Source organism: Mycteria americana, chromosome 18 (genome assembly GCF_035582795.1).
Source record: "Mycteria americana isolate JAX WOST 10 ecotype Jacksonville Zoo and Gardens chromosome 18, USCA_MyAme_1.0, whole genome shotgun sequence".
NCBI lineage: Eukaryota > Metazoa > Chordata > Aves > Ciconiiformes > Ciconiidae > Mycteria > Mycteria americana.
Window position 1 is genome coordinate 8,231,182 of NC_134382.1, and position 19,699 is coordinate 8,250,880.

The 19,699-nt window shown below is 48.3% G+C and overlaps 1 protein-coding gene across 1 annotated transcript in view; it reads right to left on the bottom strand.

Moving 5' to 3' along the window:
* The window catches only part of ACAP3 (ArfGAP with coiled-coil, ankyrin repeat and PH domains 3), a 109,553-nt gene that overhangs the window by 32,575 nt on the left and 57,279 nt on the right, over positions 1–19,699 (bottom strand). The window contains exons 5-10 of the mRNA XM_075520185.1: positions 12,894–12,952; positions 9,611–9,794; positions 3,921–3,965; positions 3,373–3,468; positions 2,955–3,029; positions 1,591–1,602 (exon numbers count right to left, since the gene is read on the bottom strand). Of these exons, the coding sequence (XP_075376300.1) occupies positions 1,591–1,602; positions 2,955–3,029; positions 3,373–3,468; positions 3,921–3,965; positions 9,611–9,794; positions 12,894–12,952 (471 nt within the window). The remainder of the gene's footprint in view (positions 1–1,590; positions 1,603–2,954; positions 3,030–3,372; positions 3,469–3,920; positions 3,966–9,610; positions 9,795–12,893; positions 12,953–19,699) is intronic.

Consider the following 19,699-nt stretch of genomic DNA (forward strand, 5'->3'; position numbering starts at 1 on the left):
GGGAAGATGGGGAACGGGTGGCATAGGAAAAAGGCACCTGAATTCCAGTATCAAAGAAAATAGTCAAGATTTGTGCTGAGTTTTTCTCTCCTACCAAATTTATTTTAATTAAAACAATAACGAAACAAAATGCCACAGACCACTTCCTCAGGAACTTGGCTCTTAGAAGGCTGCCCTCCATGCCTCACAAAGCTGCCCAAAGACAATTCAATGAGCAAGGCCCTATCTTCAGAATCTGCACAGCTCCCCCACCCCAAGAACACTTCAAAATGTATTATTTAAACTGGATTCCCTCCCTTTCTGTCATGCCTTAGCAGGCTGCTTGGGAAGGCACTGTGTTGAGGAAAAAAGGATACTTCTGCCACTCCTCTCTAATAAAGTGCAACTAAATCTCCAAATTTTTCAAGAGACCAGAGGGTATTCTGCGCTCAGCATGAAGATTATCTATCGAAATACGTGCCATGCTCCCTTTGGAGATGGCGAGATGCTCACCAGATGCAGAGTGCCATGCTCCATTGCAAAGGGAGGAGCAACACTGACTCAGGGTAGCTGAAAAGCAGTCTCTTAACGTTTCCAGGCAGGAAGCTTTAAATCCTAAATTGCAGTAGGGATATTCAGCTCTCTTACAAGGTTATGCACAGAAAGAGCGGCAGCTCTATGCATATGTATCCTGATGAAGAGTAATTGCTCGTTCTCCCTCTTGGAACCTGACCTCTACTTCATTCCCTGCTAGTCCAGTCAAAGCCATGTAAAGAGATTTAACTGAAATGCACTGTGCTAGAGAGATTTTCCATGTTCCCTCGAATGAAGTCATCACTCCAGCAGAATCCCAGGGGAACTGAGAGTTCACAAATGGATTTACCCCTCCCTCAGAACACTTAACCAAAGGGAGCATATGCACAGGCTGATTCACAGGGAATGTCTGTCATTAGCTTTCAAATCTGGTTACGTTTCCATTTCATGGGTTATGACATTTTTGAGAGAGAGCATTAGAAAGAAAACAGCAGCCACTTAGATTCCTCCTGTTGAGAAGTATTGATCCACACAAGTGCCTGCCAGATACGGACTCCTTAGCGATTCCTACTCAGGGCTTGGCTCATGAACAGCTATTTCTCAGGGCTCTCTGAAATCCCTTCTTACTGTGCCCACAGAGCATGAGAGTGTGCATGTGTGTGTATGCTGAAAGTCCACCAACACCCTCTGTTATGAGCCTGTGCAGCCAATTCACCTCCCACCAGACCCGTGGTCCTCAAAGGCTGCCAGGCACCAAACACGCATTAAGTGCCAGCCAAGTACTGCTGCCCCTGCAATACTGAACTCCCAGTCAAGACTGACCACCATACAGAGTAGAGGGAACCGAAATCTTATTTTAGCACAGGACTGGAAACAACTTTGATGAGAATGAAACCAAACTCACTTGAAGCTGGGCTTTAAAATTCCACCTTCAGTGTTCAGGTTACAGCACTAATGCTATGGCAAGGTTTCTTTGTTTTGCTTTCAAAGGCAGGACTTAGTAAATATCCAGAGCGGCCAAGTGCTAATTCTGAGCAATGAAGATGCCAGAAGAAGGAAATTCATGTGGGTACTCACCTGCAGGAGGGTCTGCAGGGGCAGGTCAGCAATCCATGAAGAAGAGAAGGAAAAGGAAAAAAAAAATTAGTTGATATTTCTACAAGCCTCAGATTTGGAATCATTCCCAGATGAATGGTCTGGAAAATCAGAGCCCATGTTAACCAAAGATGCTTCCCTAGTGAAGGCTCAGACTTGTTTGATAATAAATTCTATCTTGCCAGTTCGTGGTGGTTACTCCCATTACAGCCGGTGAGAGCACACACACAGTGGGTTACCATAGCTCAGCTGAAAACAACAGCTTGCTCAGCCACGGCAGCTCTATTGCTTGGGTCCCCATGAACCTTTCCAAAGTTATGCTGCTCAAGGCTGTAGCCATATCATGTCACAGGAGCTAAGCAAGAATCATCTGAAGTGCGGTTTGGAGGAGACTTGCATGAAAAAAGTTCACTGCAGCACACCCCTCTCTCAATAGCAGTACAGAGTCCTGCTCTCTCTCCCCCACAACACATTAACATCACTTCGGTACAGCGCGAGTTCCATATGAATGGCAAAAAGGCCCTGCAGCAAGTCCTGTCTATGGGTACCAAAGGAGTGCATCCACTCATTCGTCTGCTGGATGACTGAACAGGGACTCTGGCCATCTGGTTGGGCCGGGCACTCCGGCATGCTGCCATACTGCTGCCTCACCATGGGGCAAGGCAGTGAGAGGTGACAGAAGGGACATGCTAATACTGCAGTAGCTGGAGATCATAGGGTTTGCCAGACAAAAGCTAGCTTGCTCAGCCAGAGGAAGGATGAGAGACTGGGGGAGAAAAGATGAAAAAGAGACAGAGAGAGAGAGAGAGAGAGAGAGAGAGAAAAAAAGGTGGGAGAAAAGTGTTCTAACCGCCCCCCAAAAGCAGCTCTGCTATGCAGTCAAGTTGTTTTCACAGGCGATTACACACAACTACATCCACTCCTCTATCTCAGAGCCATTTATAGAACACGAACCTTTAAATCTTCCCACATCCTCAGTAGCAAAGAGGGAGACAAAGCATAGAAGGAAGGCTTGCTCAGAGGCAGAGCAGGTCAGTGGCAGAGCTGGGAAAACAACCCAGGTGCCCTGACCCATGGAGTCCTCCCTGTGTCCCTCTCCCTTGTGTCCTCGGATGTGTCAGTAGCTGAACGCCCTGCATTTGATCAGGCCTACCTACTAGCTAGACCTCCCAGCATCCACAAGGTTATTTCTCTCATCTCAACAATTGCTGCTGCTACTGCTCCAGGCTGTGAAGGACTAACCCAGCAAGGCCCCTCATCAGATGGCAGTTGCCACCGTGTGATTCAGCCAACCGCACCGATTGAGAGAAGTGCTGCTTGGACCCAGCTGCAGCCCCAGGACTCACCCTCTGCTGTATCAGCGCATGCTTGTGCTCCATCTCCCTCTTCTCCACTGCAGAATCAATCACTAGCTGGTCCAGCTAAAGGCAGGCAGGAGAACACCAGGTATGAAAGTCAGGAAGGAGGTTTATGAGCCACTGTCCATCTCTGCTTCCCTGCTCTGGGATTACACCAGCCCCACCTAACATGAGAAGTCCCCACAAGAGGGGAAAAGGGCTGTGTTTGGGTGTGCACTGAAAGTAACCATAGCTTTTGGCTGCCACCCCATAGTGCAGCATGGCTTACTGAACATCCAACAAGCATGATGCTCTGACCACTCCCTGATTACCAAGTAATGGTAGCTGAATAGGAAAGAGGACGTCCTTTCAGGATAAAGGGGTACAAACAAGCAGATTGAGTCGACCATATTCCCTGTCCCCTCACCTCTGTGGCTAGTTTCTTCATGTAGGGATCCAGTTCATGGAGAAGACTGTAGCCCTGCTGGAAAAAGGTGTACTGGGCATGCATGAAGGACAGCATCTGGGGAGGGAAACAATAGCAAGGTCAGAACAGGTTCTGGGACAAAGTGAGTGTGAAAAGTCCCTAGCCTTTATTACCCACAAACAAGTCTCTTCAAGGTCTAACCCTTTCCCTTCCCAAAGCAATCTATCCATTAGATGCCTCTCCCTCTTCTCGTTTCTTCCTCTCACAAATCCTTCCACACTGTCAGGCAACCCCTGTTGTGAACACAAAGCAGTAAAAGCAGTGTCCTTCACCCCTGAAAGTCCCCTCCAGTTCTGGCCTGCGGAGTGTCTTGCTGGTCCTTCATTCTCCCCTCTTGTTAGCATACCTGCAGCCCCCAGAGCAGTCCCAGACAGTATCTCCAGGGCAGACCGAGGAGTCGGTATGTCGACCCATGCAACCTGAAATGGAGAGGGCTGCCTTTCATTGAGTCACTGAGAGCAGCCACAGAAAACACAGAGAGCCCTTACCGCATCCAGTATTTCAAACTTCTTCTTGGCCTGCAGGACGTTGATCTGTGAAGGAATCAAGATAAGACTCTCAGTATCAGCAGCATTAAGCAGTTTGGCATGGAGATCTAAGTATGAACAACTTGCTGCAATACCCCTAGCAGCAAACCACAAACTATTCAAGGACAGTTCCAGAAAGTTAGTTTCTGAAAAGACAGTTCTGGTGAGTTCCAGGTGGAATAAAAAGGGAAAGAGCACAGATGCATTTTCTGACCCGGGCTGCTACTGGTTAAGGTCACTGCTAGGTGTATGTCTGTATACAGGCCGACAACAAACAGTGACTCCAGAGTGCAATTTGGTATCACATGAAGGAGATGTTTATCTATCAGGTCACTGCTTTGATTTCACTTAGCAGGCCGAGCGGTACCACTGTAGTGTTATGGTTTTTTTTAGTAATTATAGTGAAGCCAGCCAGGAGATTGTGGTACCTGTGGGGAGTCTATGTTCTCAGTGTGCACACCCTTTGCACACCCATTTTTCTTGCAGAAAAGTGCATGGCTTACTGCCCCAGAGACCATCACATCCCTTCCACACAGAAGCAGCAGCAGCTCAGGATTTCCTGTGCCAGCCCTGATGTGCTTGGGCTTCTGGGGTGGAAGAAGAGGCCCTCCAGCACATTCAGGCTTACACCTCTTCCTGGCCAGGGAAGAACTGCAGTACCTCTTGCAACAGCAAGATAGCATTGCTTTGGAAATGCCCCCTGCTACCGCAAAAGAACCAGTTTGGAGCATTTACTGTGAGGACAGGAGAGCCTGGCCATTCCTCGAGTCCTCCAGCAGGTGCTTAAGCAGAGTGGTTGTAGAAGCTCATCTTCGACACCTCACAGTTCACTGCCTGCATCTTTGATCAGATAAGTTCCACTTAAAATCCCTACCATAAAACCTTGGGCACAATGCAGCAAGGTGCTACGCCCTGGTTCTTTCTCTCTCTCCAGTATTGTCCTATGCCACTGGGAAAATGAGCGCTAACCCCTACTCCATGCAATTTCACAGTTACAGCACTTTTTGGAGCGAACAGCAATCTTTACCCTGAAAGGAAGAACAGGAAGACTGGAATAACCAGGACTATGAGGTATGTAGGAAGGACAAGAAAGGTAGTACCTGTTCCTAATGTTCATCACTCTACCAGTGAGACTACAACCATCAGCGTCTCTTGGAAATGGAGATAAAACTACTGCAAATCTCCTTTAACTGGGGACAAAAGCAAACTCTGTGAGACCTAGTACATTTCTCTGATATTGGGCCAAGGATCTGCAAGTGAAAAATATCCCTGAGATTTAAAAATAATTAAGAAATAAATGTAAGAGGTTGAGAACTGACCCAGGAGAATATAATTTCAAAAGTAAAAACTGAACAGCACATAGTTACATAATAGCTTGCCCACAGACCCCACGAGCTACACTGGGAAGTCTTACAAGTGCTGCAATTAGCACTGAAGAAACTGTCAAACGTAGCAGAAGGTTTTGATGGGGCTTCAGCTGTCAGCATCATGAATCATGTGTTACCATGACAGACAATCGGTTCCAGCGTGTTAATAACTCATTTATAAATTCAGCATCAGTTTGCTTAGAAGCTTGCAGTAACCGAACCTAAAACTAAGTAAAAGTTACCAAAGGGCAGCTTGCTGGCGCCTGTCATGGTTCTGCTTGGAACAGTACCCGTGAGGCACGCCACGGTCAGCCTCCTGATTCTGTACTAAGCAACCTGGTCATCAGCTCCAGCAAGACAGGAGGGGAGACTAAGTAGTTCAGGTATATCCCCAGCCTCCTAGATCCCTCCTTTCTGCACCCAGTATGCTAGGTAAAAGAAAAAAGAAAAAAAGAAAAAGGACTGGAACTAGTAACCCTGCTTTATACCAACAGACAGTTTCACTCCACAGCAGTAACTCCTCCTGGCCACGTATAGCCATAAAACAGCCGCTATAATAATGGAAATGTGCTACATTACAGCAAAAAGTCTTGCCCTGAACTGTGCTTTACTGGGTCCTGGTCCTTTTTGCTCTCTTCAAGGTGTGAGAGTAATCCCCGAGCTAACCGGGGAGGTCCCAGTTGACTGGAGATTAGAGAATGTGACACCCATCTACAGTAAGGGCTGGAAGGAGGATCCGGGGGACTACAGGCCTGTCAGCCTGACCTCGGTGCCAGGGAAGGTTATGGAGCAGATCATCCTGAGTGCCATCACGCAGCACATACAGGACAACCAGGTGATCAGGCCCAGTCAGCATGGGTTTATGAAAGGCAGGTCCTGCTTGACTAACCTGATCTCCTTCTATGTTAAGGTGACCCACTTAGTGGAGGAGGAAAAGGCTGTGGATGTTGTCTACCTACACTTCAGTAAAGCCTTTGACACGGTTTCCCACAGCATTCTCCTGGAGAAACTGGCTGCTCAAGGCTTGGATGGGTGTACTCTTTGCTGGGTAAAGAACGGGCTGGATGGCCAGGCCCAAAGAGTGGTGGGGAATGGAGTTTACTCCAGTTGGCGGCCGGTCACAAGTGGTGTTCCCCAGGGCTCTGTGTTGGGGCCAGTTCTGTTCAATATCTTTATCAATGACCTGGATGAGGGGATCAAGGGCACCCTCAGTCAGTTTGCAGATGACACCAAGTTGGGCGGGAGTGTTGATCTGATTGAGGGTAGGAAGGCTCTGCAGAGGGACCTGGACAGGCTGGATCGATGGGCTGGGGCCAATTGTGTGAGGTTCAACAAGGCTCAGTGCAAGGTCCCACACTTGGGCCACAGCAACCCCATGCAACGCTACAGGCTTGGGGAAGAGTGGCTGGAAAGCTGCCTGGTGGAAAAGGACCTGGGGGTGTTGGTTGACAGCTGCCTGAAGATGAGCCAGCAGTGTGCCCAGGTGGCCAAGAAGGCCAATAGCATCCTGGCTTGTATCAGAAATAGCATGGCCAGCAGGACCAGGGCAGTGATCGTGCCCCTGTACTCGGCACTGGTGAGGCCGCACCTCAAATGCTGTGTTCAGTTTTGGGCCCCCCACTCCAAGAGAGACATTGAGGGGCTGGAGCGTGTCCAGAGAAGGGCAACGGAGCTGGGGAAGGGTCTGGAGCACAAGGCTGATGGGGAGTGGCTGAGGGCCCTGGAGTTGTTCAGCCTGGAGAAAAGGAGGCTGAGGGGAGACCTCATCGCTCTCTACAACTGCCTGAAAGGAGATGGTAGCAAGGTGGGTGTTGGTCTCTTCACCCAAGTAACAAGCCATAGGACAAGAAGAAATGGCCTCAAGTTGCACCAGGGGAGGTTTAGACTGGATATTAGGAAATTTTACTTCACTGAAAGGGTTATCAAGCATTGGAACAGGCTGCCCAGGGAAGGGGTTGAGTCACCATCCCTGGAGGTATTTAAGACGTGTAGATGTGGTACTTAGGGACATGGTATAGTGGTGGACTTGGCAGTGCTAGGTTAACAGTTGGACCTGATGATCTTAAATGTCTTTTGCAACCCAAACAATTCTATTCTATGATCCTTGAAATTTGACCATGCCAATTTCAGGCCTGTTGACAAAGTCAAAGACGATGAAGATGAGTTCTGCAAGATGTAAAAGGTGCAACAGATCCACAAGGGTCTGTCTCTCCAGAGGCTGGAGAGAAAACAGAGGATGCTGGTTGGAAGATTTTCTGCATCTAGCATTTTCATGAGGACCAGCTAGGTCTTTTCTGCCAACACAGTGCCCTCCATAGCCGATTCCGCCATGGCAAATTCTGTGACTTGATTTTTGCTGTGAGCCAAGTTGTCCCTTTTCCCAGGTATCCGAGTTGGGATTTGTGGTGGGAGAGCTTAACTTACTGCAATTAGGATATAGTTTCAATTCATTATGAGGGTGTGCCCTTCAGTTGTGTGGACAGAGTTGGGAAAAGATCTCCTTTCAGATATAAAAGAATAAAATGGTAACTCTTCACTATATCCTTAATTAAATACCAAAGGACAAGTTCATGCCTATGCATTTCAAAACTGAGGGATTTAGACTGGTACTTTGCAGTGGGCCAACAGGGAAATGTCCCCAGTATTGGATCAGCACATTAAAGGAACTCTTCCTCTTTGTCAGTGGGAGAAATGGAGGGAGCTTACTATAGTATGACCTTGCCAGCAAATACAGTTGCATTCATGTCTAAAATCCTAGATGCAAAAAATGGCAATCCTAAAGGAGGATCAGCTATACGCATGATTTATACTTTAAGGGGAAAGCATTGCCTTTCTATCCACAGCTGCCAGAGCATGTGATATCAGAGACTACCTCATGATCAGACAGAACGTGTTGGCAGATGGTCTTAGTTCAGTGCTGCAGGAGTGACAGCTAGTGGAGACACACACAGATCAATATTAACACTGAATTTGTCTGCTTAATATACCCACTGCCTGAAAGGACAGACTTGACAGGAAGCCTATGAATGATTCAAAGAAAAATGCTTGACCATTCTGGGTGCAGTAAGTGAATGTTCCTCCAGGAAATCTCCCACTGGGAAGAGAAATTCAGTTTAAGGCAGTGTGTTTAACTTCTCTTATTGAAAAAAAATTAAGATTTCCCTCCTCAGGTAAACTGTAGCATTTCTGGGAAGGAGAACATGTCACAGACATGAAGAATCATGTCAGTACCATAAAAAAAGGCATAAACATAGGTAAGCACACGTTCCCACACAGACTCATAGCATAAAACACGTTGGAAGGGACCTCCAGAAGTTATCTGTCCAATTGCCTGGGCAAAGCAAGACTGACTTCAAAGTTATAGGAAGGTGCTCGGAGCCTGGTCCCATTGACTGTGAATCTCTTTGGGACCCTGTTCCAGTGCTGCATAACTCTGAAAACTTTTTTGCCTTATATTCAACTGGAATTTCCACTGTTGCAACATATGCAGGTATGCACAGTGCACATACATATACCTACACACATCCATCCATCCAGATGCGTATTTGCGCGTGCACACACATCCATCTGGCGTTTCAGGCAGGAACACAAGTATGCACACATGGATGTTCACATGTGCACACAGATCCAGACGTTGGCCCTTAAGGACATGTTCTACATGTAGGAGCAGACAATGATTTGCAGACAACACTTGACAGTGTTGTGTTCAGTCCCTCACTTTTAGTAGTTTCATGGCACTGTTTTGCCAGGCTCTCTGGCGAGTTATAAAGATCAAAGCAGTAAGGATTTGGGGAAGAGCCTTCCCTCTCTTACACAGACATCCTGTGACTATTTCAAGCAGATGTGATCAGCTACAGAACTCACAGCCCCACCAGTGAAGGTCCTCTCATCCCAGCACAGCCTACTCTTTCATATAGACAGGCTGGATTATGCCAAAAGGCAGCCCAAAGAACCCCAGCACCTACTGCAGTTACAGGGCTTTGCTAAGCCATACATGGGTTCATAGTGGTACAACTACACCAGTGCCTGGAACTACAGCAAACCTTGGTGGTTTCACGCTCCATCACACACCAGTCCTAAGGACTCCCTGCCGCAGGGGGCAGAGGGCAAAATGTCCAATGGACTAGGAATCCAGTACCCTTTTGAACCTGGATGTAAGACTCTACTTGCCCTCTCTCATCCTTCAGCTTCTTCATTCCCTACAGTAGATTGTTTAGCAATTTGCCTGTGACATCTTGTTCTGTAGTGGGAAATCCAGTCAGAGCTGGGGGCACAGACACCAACCTGCAACACGTAGTCTAGGGCCAGATGACGGAAACACTTTCTGGTTATGGTCAAGGTGCCTGTTGCCTCCTCCACTTCATGGGGCTTGTGCCGAGGCGCCTGGGCGTTCTTCACCAGTGAAATCTCCATGTCCTCTCGCACCTTGTCAAACTGCTTCTTGGTTTCCTTGAACTTCCGGACGTCACTGGAACCCAAAGAAGATGAGATGGTGAGAATCATTGTTACAAAGCAGCCAGAACATTGCTGATACCAGCAGAGCAGGGAGAGGTGCAACCAGGTACACTATGATCACTCAGAGATCCTGCTCCAGATGCCATTGGGATCCTAATCCACCCCACCAAGCTCCACCGTGTCCAGCTGGACTGACTCCAGATTAACTCTAGACAGTCTTTCTTTAGAGACAGTTGGCAAGGAAAGATATTGGACCTTACATACTGCTTTCAAAGCCTTAAGGAAATTCTCCAAGGACAGCATCCAGAAAGCCAGGCCAGATGGCATCTAGCCCTAAAGACAGTCCACAATTGCCCTCAGAATAAGTGGTGAGCAGAACATTTCAGAACCGACCTGTGAAAACACGCCTCGTATTTCACTTTGTGAAAAGAGTAAAACCAGCTACTTTTCAAATTCAGAACAGGGCATTCAACTAGGGCAGCCAGGCCATTCATGTGCATCTCTAGCTGATTCTGCCTTGTCTGACTAAAATCCAGACATTTGACTATTCTTTTCCCCTTTTGTAATAGGCACATTTATTAACATTTGCATTCAGAAATACACGATCCACAATATGAACTTTCAAAGTTTTATTTACACTGAGGGACCCCACATGGAGTCAGGGGTCTGCTTTGCAAGGGCAGAGGGGAGGCTATAAAGGCATAGCAACAGGCAGGGGTTTTGAGTTTGGTTGTTTTTTAAACTAAATAGCAGGTACCATTCAGGCAGGACTTGATTTGAGTTGCGTGACCACAAAGAAGTGAGGACAGCAATTCCTGAAGATCAGCTCTTACAAGGGGCCCTGGTTCCTCAGGAGTTGAAAGCAGCAATGCTGATTTACAGCAGCTGTAACAAACACTTATTTTCTGTCCAGGGGAGCTCTGTTTACCTCAATTATAAATTGTTATAACTTAAAGTAGTTAAAAACTGCTAGTAAATAAGTAGGACCACTTATTCTTTGCCCTAGGGAAGACGAAGAGCCTCAGTTGAACATGACAGTCAGGCAGTAAATGCTGGTCTACCCTGTGGCAAACTGTTTGAAGTTGCATATACTTATGTATGGATCAGCCTCTGGCCAAGAGAGTCTACCATGGGCAGGCACGGTAAGGATAAGTGAAAAGAGAGGTGACTGGATTACTGTTCTGGTGGTTGTTGCTTCTTCACATTGCCCTCAGTGCTCAGAGCTGCTGAGTTACGTGGCCATCTAGCTCCATTCACAGGAAAACAACAGGGTCATTTTTTGCATTTTTCAGTCACTTGCTGCAAAGGGCTGTGGGGATTTTACATAGCTTTTGATCCAGCTTTGGAGAGAACGGCTTCTTCATCTGTGCATATCCCCAGCAGAAAGGAGCAGGAGTTCAGAGGGATGTGAAATTCAGCTAGCTCTAAGCCAGGCTGCGGCAGCACGACTGCAACCTCAAGACTGAGCTAATAAACCCGTCCTACTCGCGAGGTCTGTGCCTTGTAACATGCTAGGGCAGTCACAGAGCATTTGGCTACTGACAGCACAGGCAGGGCAAGCTGACCTCTCCTGTGTGTACCACCAAAATAAATCAGGCAAAGACCTTCAGGGCTTGGGGACAGGGAGGGCAGGTTATAGGGTAAATATTGCCCTCTCACATATGTATGAATCACCACGCAAGGGCACAGTTCCCATATTGTTCCTCTGTTCCCATCGTCAGCAGGAAGTTGCAGATTGGCCCTAGGTGGATTATTCAAAATGGTCCCAAGCATAGAAACTGTTTTCCAACCGAGGGCAGGAGCAATGCAAAGATCAAGGCACCAGGGCCTGCAAGCACAGAGGTTGAGCAGTACAAGTGCAAAAAAAGAGCAAGTTCCAACGATGCCGAAAGGATGGCAAACCCAAAATGAAGGTAAAATTCCGCCTTCCGACTGCCAGCCTTAAGCAGATTAAATCTGAGCTCATCAGAGAAATGATTATAGAGGAAGCGGGGGTAGGGTGAGTGCTAGGCAAGAAGATGGGGATGAGGAACGGGGGGGCAGCTAGGGACCCCCTCCCTCCATCAACCCACACAGCTGCTGAGGGATTCAGGCCATTATGGTTCCCATGGCAACCAGCTCCTGCTTAGCTGAAGGCCTCCACCGCCTCTCTGACCTATATTCGGCTGACTCGGGATCCCGTGCTGCGCTAGGTACCCGCCCCGGGGAAAGAGGCACTCGGAGGCAACATGCTAACGCAGCAATGGCAGGGACAGCCTGATGAGAGACTTGATCAAAGGTACAGATTCAATTAACTTCCTGGGCCCAGTTCTTCTGCACCTCAGGCCCGCCATGTGCAAGTTAGCATCCTTTAATACGCAATATTCTGCATTGCTCACACCAGGGCATTGTAAACTTGCTTTCCATTAGCAAAGAACTCTGAACCAGCGGTCAAGCTCCAAGCTGAAGGCACAGTGATGATTAGCTGCTCCCTCCACACAAGAAGGGCCCTCCCGTCTGTAAGTCTCATCTTCCAGACAGCTGCTCAGGTTACTCCAGAAGAGCAGGGCTGCTGTAATTTCGAGTGACTAAGCGTGTTGTGTGCAGAGCTAAGAACACAATGATTCTGCTGGACCCCAAAGTCATTTGGCAGCAAAGTTCCTCCCTTCTGCAAGCATGCACTGGTTTAAACTACTAATGAAACTCTGCATCGAACATAGGATAACGTAAGACGCAGAGCTGGCCCTGCTCTGCAGGGATCTGAACTCTAGGATGTGTGTAACCTAGAGGATCCGTGAGAAGCAGCAAAGATGGGCTCTGCAGATGAACTTTACCAGACTTTGGGATGATGCTCTGATCTGGAACTATGCTTCATGTCCAGCTTTAACTATGAGATGGGAACAGGATGAAGACAGCTGGTTGACAACCAAGCAACCAAATGATAGTGTAGCAAGATGGCAGCAACAGCCATCACACAAACCAGATCCTTTCCTCTGCCCTTCAGTGTCTCTTCTGCTCCAAGCAGAGCCTTCAGTAGTTATGTGAAGGTTGTAGTCCTGTTTCCAGTGCACAAAGGACAGGTGAAATGGAAGTTCAAGAAGCTGAAGACCAAACTGATAAGACAAGTACTCACTCTTTCACAAAATTGTGTAGCTGCTGCCGAACTGACCTCTGAGCCTGGTCAAAGAGGATCTGAAAGAAAAGAGAGGGAAAAGAATATTTGATATTTTTGCAACATGGAAACATTGAGGAGTCAGAAAAACCATTAATGCTTTCTAGGACCTTCAGTGTGAGGGACTCGGCATTACTCCAGGGCTTAGTGGTGTCCATTACTCAATGGCTGTCATAATGGATAACTTTTTTCTGTAGCTGCAGCACTCCCTTACAAGTGCAGAATTCCTGCACTGCAGGTTCCACAGCCTGCGCCAGGGCTCTGAATATCCCAACGAGACCTATGCCACCAACATACCTTCATAAGAGGAGTGTTTGTAGGAGCAGTTGCCTTCATAGTCCCCACTTTGAACTGTCTCTCCCGAGCCTCGAATTTCTCGCTTTGCCAGAGGAGGGCACTGTCACCTCAACACTACACCACTTGGGCAAGGAGACGGGAACAATCGCTGAAGGTACATCACAGCCAGCCACACGCTGATGAACGTGGGTTGGAGGTCCAAGCATACAGTATAAAGAGACTTCGTTCCTACAAGTCTTAAGTTTTACTCTCCTGTCTGTCCCTCACAAAAAAATGGTCCCAAGCCTATTACTCTACACCCTCTGCCCATCTCATCTCCAGCCCTCCCCAGCTTCCTTTAAAAGATGTCCTCCCCCTACCCTCTGCAAGATGCCAAACAGCAGTGTCTGCTCAGCTCCCTCCCATCCATCTCTGACGAGCACAATTATGAATAACTCCATGTTTCAGACATGCATCGAGATGACACAGCATTTTGGCTAATTGGGACCAGATGGACAGAGGCTCCCAGATCAGATAGCAACTGCAGCAGGAAGTACACATCATCCCGGGGTTACAGAGAAAAGCCATTGGCCACACCGCAGCTAGCAAGAGCAGCCCACAAAGAATGGACAGGGACCCCACTTCATTCCACCACCAGGAACACAAGGCCTGGGCACTGGCCCAAAACTTAATGATACCCTGAAACATCACAGTGCTGGGGTCTGGCATCACTACAGCTGTTTGGCATGAGTAACCCTGGCTCATTTGCTCCAACTTCACACTGTGTCCTGAGCAGCCAGTTTAACCTAGAGAGGTCCTGGAACACACAATGGTAACTGTGTCTGTCTTCCTGAGGATGCAGTCACCAGGAGCAGCATTGCCCAACCCAGCACTTGGCCTTGCTTTCTCTCCCAAAATGACCAAGCCCTTTCAGGGGAGGCTGCCTGAGCCCACAGAGTGTGAGGGACTGTTCGGGACCCTTCTCACCCTGGGAGTGTGAGGCTGACACAGGACTTCGTCAAGGCACCTTCCCTCAGCAAGCAGACTGTATGAAACCCTTTGGATTAAAACAAACAGCTTTTTCCAGTTTGCCTTTTTTCCCTTCCTCTTTGTGGCAAGCTTGGATTTCCAGTGAGAGTTTTTTGGGCAGCTTCCCTTGACACCCCACCCATCATCTCTCCTTTCCTTTTCTGGCCACCTTCTCTGCTTCACTACACAGTTCAGGTAAGACCCAGAAGTGGTGAGCACCTCTGGGTCTCCTGGCTTGTTCTAAGAGGCAGGAACAGTCATCTTATACCAGACCATTTACGGTGCAAAAGAGCTGGCATTGCCTGAAGCAGCAGTTTTTTGTGAGGAGGTGGTGGGTTAACCTTGTCTGGCTGCCAGGTGCCCACCAAGCCACTCTCTCACCACCCCTCCTCAGCAAGACAAGGGGAGAAAATAAGATGAAAAAGTTCATGGGTTGAGATAAGTACAGGGAGATCACTCACCAGTCACCATCACAGGCAAAACCAGACTTGACTTGGGGAAGGTTGATTTAATAAAATGCCAATTAAAAATAGAGGAGTGAGATACAAGAACAAAACTAAAAACACCTCCCCCCACTAGAGCATGGTCCGCATTCCCAGCCTGAGCAGTGCTCTGTCCACAACACTAAGAGCTTGGCAGGCACCGCAGAGATCTGACATGCGACACATGCTCTGACATGGTCACAAGCTTTAACCTTCTCATGACCCATAGTAATCTACTAGCAAAAGCACTTTGGTTCATTCCTGACCCTTCCTTCCAGTGCCAACAGATTCACACAGACACAGATGTCCTCCCTACCTAACATCTCCCACTAGAAGATAAGCAAGTCATGCTTCTGACACTACACAGGTGTACTACTCCAAACAGAATGCAAAGCATTCTGCGTAGAAGCAGCAGCGTTGGCTGCAGAGCCTCAAACACATTCATTATGTGTATTGCTGCAGCCAAGGAGAAAGCAAGAAACATGCCAGGACTAGCTGAGTATAAACAGCCATGAACAGCCTCTAAATATGAACAGATGCAAAGCAAGAGGGAAAGAAAGAGAACCCCAAGACCACCCAGCTTTGTGTTTTTACCAATGTAAATTATTTACTGCTCTTGGCATCCATTCGCTCTCTCCAACAGCACTCCAAGAGGCATTGGCCTGCAACTTTTCCCATGGAGCAGCTTCCCCAAGTGATGTTTGGGCATTGGCAATGCTTCCTTCCACTCATGATACCATGCACGGATAGGCAAGCAGCAAGAAAGCCATCTGGTTCCCACCTGCACCTACACCTGGAAAGTTTCCATCATTGGCTTCCACCAGGATGACAGGTTTGCTTAGGATCAGGGAAAGGAAGGGACACTTATGTCGTACTCAGGACTGCAGACAAGTACCCTGGGACATGCCAGGGAAGAATGGATTCCAGGGTACATAAAAATCAAACCACACAGCTAAGGAACAGGGCTTCCTCAGCTTGATAAATAGGAAATCCGGGCTACACAAAGCTTTGATGTAGATGGGAACCAGTGTGATTGAAGGTCTTCACAGAAATGGAGCCTGTTGTGACATGACAAGCAGATACCACACCAGGCAGTGCTAGTGTGGAGCACCTACATCCACCTTACCATTCCTGTCTGGAAAAATCAGCTCCTAGCTGGTGCCCCAGGGTACCGCATTGAAAGCGGCAAGCAAAAATCCGCTGAGCACTCAGTACGCAGGGCAAACTGCGCAAGGTCCCAGGCCAGGCAGATCATCCTGGAAGTAGGATTCTGACTACTACAGAAGGGCAAGAACAGTAAGGCTCTGCACACCAGTGTCTGCCTGGAAAAAGGCCAGATGCTTTGAACAGCACAAGTGAAGCATTTACTGAAGGTCTCTACCTGCAACAGGGAGTCAGTCTCCCCGCAGAGCGTTTCCAGGCCTGTGTGCAATGCTCTTCTCCTGCCACAGCATGGGCTTGTTCTCAGGCTGCCTAGGAAGCAGAATTAACTAAGGATTCAGTCCAGGTCTAAAAATCAGAGCTCATAAAACTGCTCCTTACTGAAGCTGTTTACTGAGAGGGAATTGAACTCATGGTGATCACATAAGCAGTATTCCCATGCCTGTTGTACAGGGACATTTCTATGTGGAATTTTAATTTAAATATACCTGTATCAAAAGAGGAGAAGTGCACACAGGAGGAAAACAGGCCATATACATCCATCTCCTGCTCTGCCAATACTCCTCTCCCTTGCTCCTGTTATTCAAGCACTGGGCCCCACACCACTGTGATGGTGTCCTTCCTACAGCCTGCGCTGGTTCATACAGTGCAAGGCCGGGGCAGGGATTGCCAAGTTTTGTGAGGGGATACCAGGTAATGAATATGCCTTTCCTGCCAGCAGCATCTCTGCTGAGAAGCATCTTATGATAACAGCATTACTTTCATTGCTGCTTCATTAATTTTGCCAGGCAAGAACACCAGGGGAATATTTTCACGTGGGTCCTCCATTCAATTTTCAACACAAAATAAATAGAGTTTTAAAAGCTAGAGTTTCAAATATAAAATCATCCCTTGGCTTTTTCTCCTTTCCCAGACATACTTGGAACAAATCATTTGTTTTAACATTTTCCAGACCAAATATCACCCCACCCTCTCTCTTTGCTTCCACCAAGACATAAGGAGTCCAGCCTATGACTCACACACATCTGTGCCTGAGGAGGGTCAGCGTGAAAGAAGGGAGTTAACACAGCTCTCGCCCAACAGCAGCAAAAGGCTAGAGCCTACATTCCGCTTTCCCAGCATGGGCTTCTGAGGCAGCAGGATAAATCCAAACCTGTGTTTGATGGGGGGCTTAGGAACTTCATGCCCACAAGAAATGAAAGCAAGTTTAGTGGCCCAGGATGTTATTCCTGGAACTGCAAGCCTAAAATCAAGATACAGGACATCAGAGATCCAAAGGGATGCCTCTGCTACAGCACTCCCACATGACTCCCAGCAGAGCTTACAAGAGAAGAGGAGATCCCACCAGGCTCCAAAGCAAAGCAGAAGCTAAAAAGTGAGATTGCCTGGCTGTGGGCTGCTTCTCTCAGCACTTACGTGCATGAAGTTCAGAAGTAGGACATCACAGCCACACATGGGAATAGTGCTTGAGTAGAGATTAAAGGTAGGCAACGGCATTTGTGGTGAGAATTTGTCAGGGAGCAGCAGAGGCCATCGGACCAGGAGCTGAGAGGGGATAATGCAGCTGGCAGGGCAGGGGCCTCACCAACCAAGGCTCCACCACACCACAAAAGCAGGGCAGGTCCAGAGACAGTGGCCAGATTCAACCAAAAGCCCAGATCATCAGGTAAGTTTGTAGTCATGCAGCAGGTCCGAAGCCAAGCTGGGAAGTGGGTCCACATATCGGGGTCAGGCCCAGAGATTGCCAGGCAGATCCATGGTGACAAGGCAGGTCCAGCATCAAGCTAGAAAAATCCATCTGTAAGTTGGGAGCACCAGGGTCCATGGCTGGGTATAGCTGAGCTAGAGACCTGTGCTCCTACAGCACAGCTCAAACCAAGACTGAAGGCCCCAGGCGGAGCTTAAATGGAGTGCCTGGGCCCACGGTGGAGGGTGTGGGTCCCAGGTGAAGCTGGTCAGGGCCATTAAGGTCTATTAGTGCAGTGAGAGCCATAGCCCGAGATGAGATCAAGATCACTAAGCGAATCAGCCATTCTCCTGCAACAACTGGCCCCAGCTGATGAGATGGAGGGTGTGGAGCTTCCTCTGCAGCTGCCTGACATACGGGCAAAGGCAGCTCTCCCTTCTCCAGCTCCACCGATTCACCACCCCAGCCACAGCGGTCATGAGCTGGATGAGTCACATCTCTGTGCTTATCTCCCTCATGGCCACTCTGGAGGCCTCGTTCTCACCGACGTCCCCAGAAACAGTCTGGGGACTGGTTTACGTTGCATTTAAATAAGGGTTGGTTGTCTGGCGGCCTGGGAATCAGAGCCTGATCCTTCTATCCAGTCTCAGGAATCCTGTCCCATCAGCAGTCTCCCAAACCGGGGTCAATGCAGTGTCTGTGAGAGAGGGAGGCAGCTACAGCCAGGCCGGCGGCGCTGGCCGATCGGGTACAGGGCTGCCCAGACGTGATTCTCTCGGCTATCTCTGAGCATCTGCTGGGGAACAAAAGTGACCCCCTCACCCTGGCCTGCAGAAGGTGATCATCCATAATCTTTATGTCAGCCTTCCTGTCAGACAGCCTGCTCCCCAAAGATGGCCCATTCTGCCGATAAGCCCCTTCTCAAACACGGCACTGTTAGGACTGCAGTGGCTTTGGCAGTCTGTCCTGGCCTCTCCACCTCTTCCTCTTCTCTTCAACTACCTGTCCTGCTGCAGAGTTGCAAAGAGGTTTTCCAAGACCCGGGTGCTTACTTGTTATACGGCATGTCTATCCGAGCTGAGGTCAGGGTGTGCCTGACAGAGCTTTGGAAAGAGCTGCAAGAGTACTGACATACTCTTGCAGCTGCTCAGATAACAAAATAAAACTCAACAATGTCAGCATACTGTACATTTTTCCCCGATTTCACATTCCTGCCGTTTACTTCTCTTTCATTGCAGCTTCTAGCAGCTGAATTATAGTAACCTAAGGGGCTGGAGGGCCAGGTAGAATTCAAGCATCCTTTGTTTAGCAGCAGATGCTTAAATTACTTTTATTCCTGTCTGGCTATATGATTTGGTCCTACATCTCTTGAGCAATGGCTCACCAGATAAATGCCACCCATGAACAGCATTCCATCTGTGATGCCTTTGTAATACAGCTCACTTGAGAATTTGTGCTCTGGAAAACAAGCCGACAATACTACTTCTGTTATGCATGTCGGATGTCAATGCCGTCTGAGGCTAACTACTGAACAGAGCCGAAGCTGAGTCTCTCTCACAAAAAGCTCAAGAGCTCCAGTTTGTGCTTAGGTCAAAGGACATTTGTTCCTGCCCCTTACGTATTATTGAAGCTGCTTCTCTCCCCTAACTAGAAAGTGGACATCCTAAGATATTCTAGAAACTGACAAAAACCTCGTCTTTCTGAAACCCTGAATGCAGCACTGAGCTCGTCTTAACTGCTAGACTGGTATCAAACTTCAAGGGCAGCAGCTCACTGAAGTCTTTTGGACTAGTAGAAGGTCATTGCACTGGGACACAATGGCAAAAACTGTGTAGCCATGAGATGACAGAAAACATCTCCCCTGTCAGATGGTACTTCTGCATCCACAAATGATATCCCTTACTGTGGCAGCTTAATGCACCTGGACCTTTCCCAAGTGCTGTCAGAAAATGCAGGTGGTCCACCCAACTCTGGAGAATACACAGCTTAGAAGCACTCTTCACTTTCACCTCCTTCTTCCTTTCCCCTGAACTCCACCACTACCCTCCACCCATGACATCTGCCATCTGCCTCACTGACTCATCACAGCTTGGGTGGCTTTTCTTCTTGTCAGCAGGAAATGCTTCCCAGCT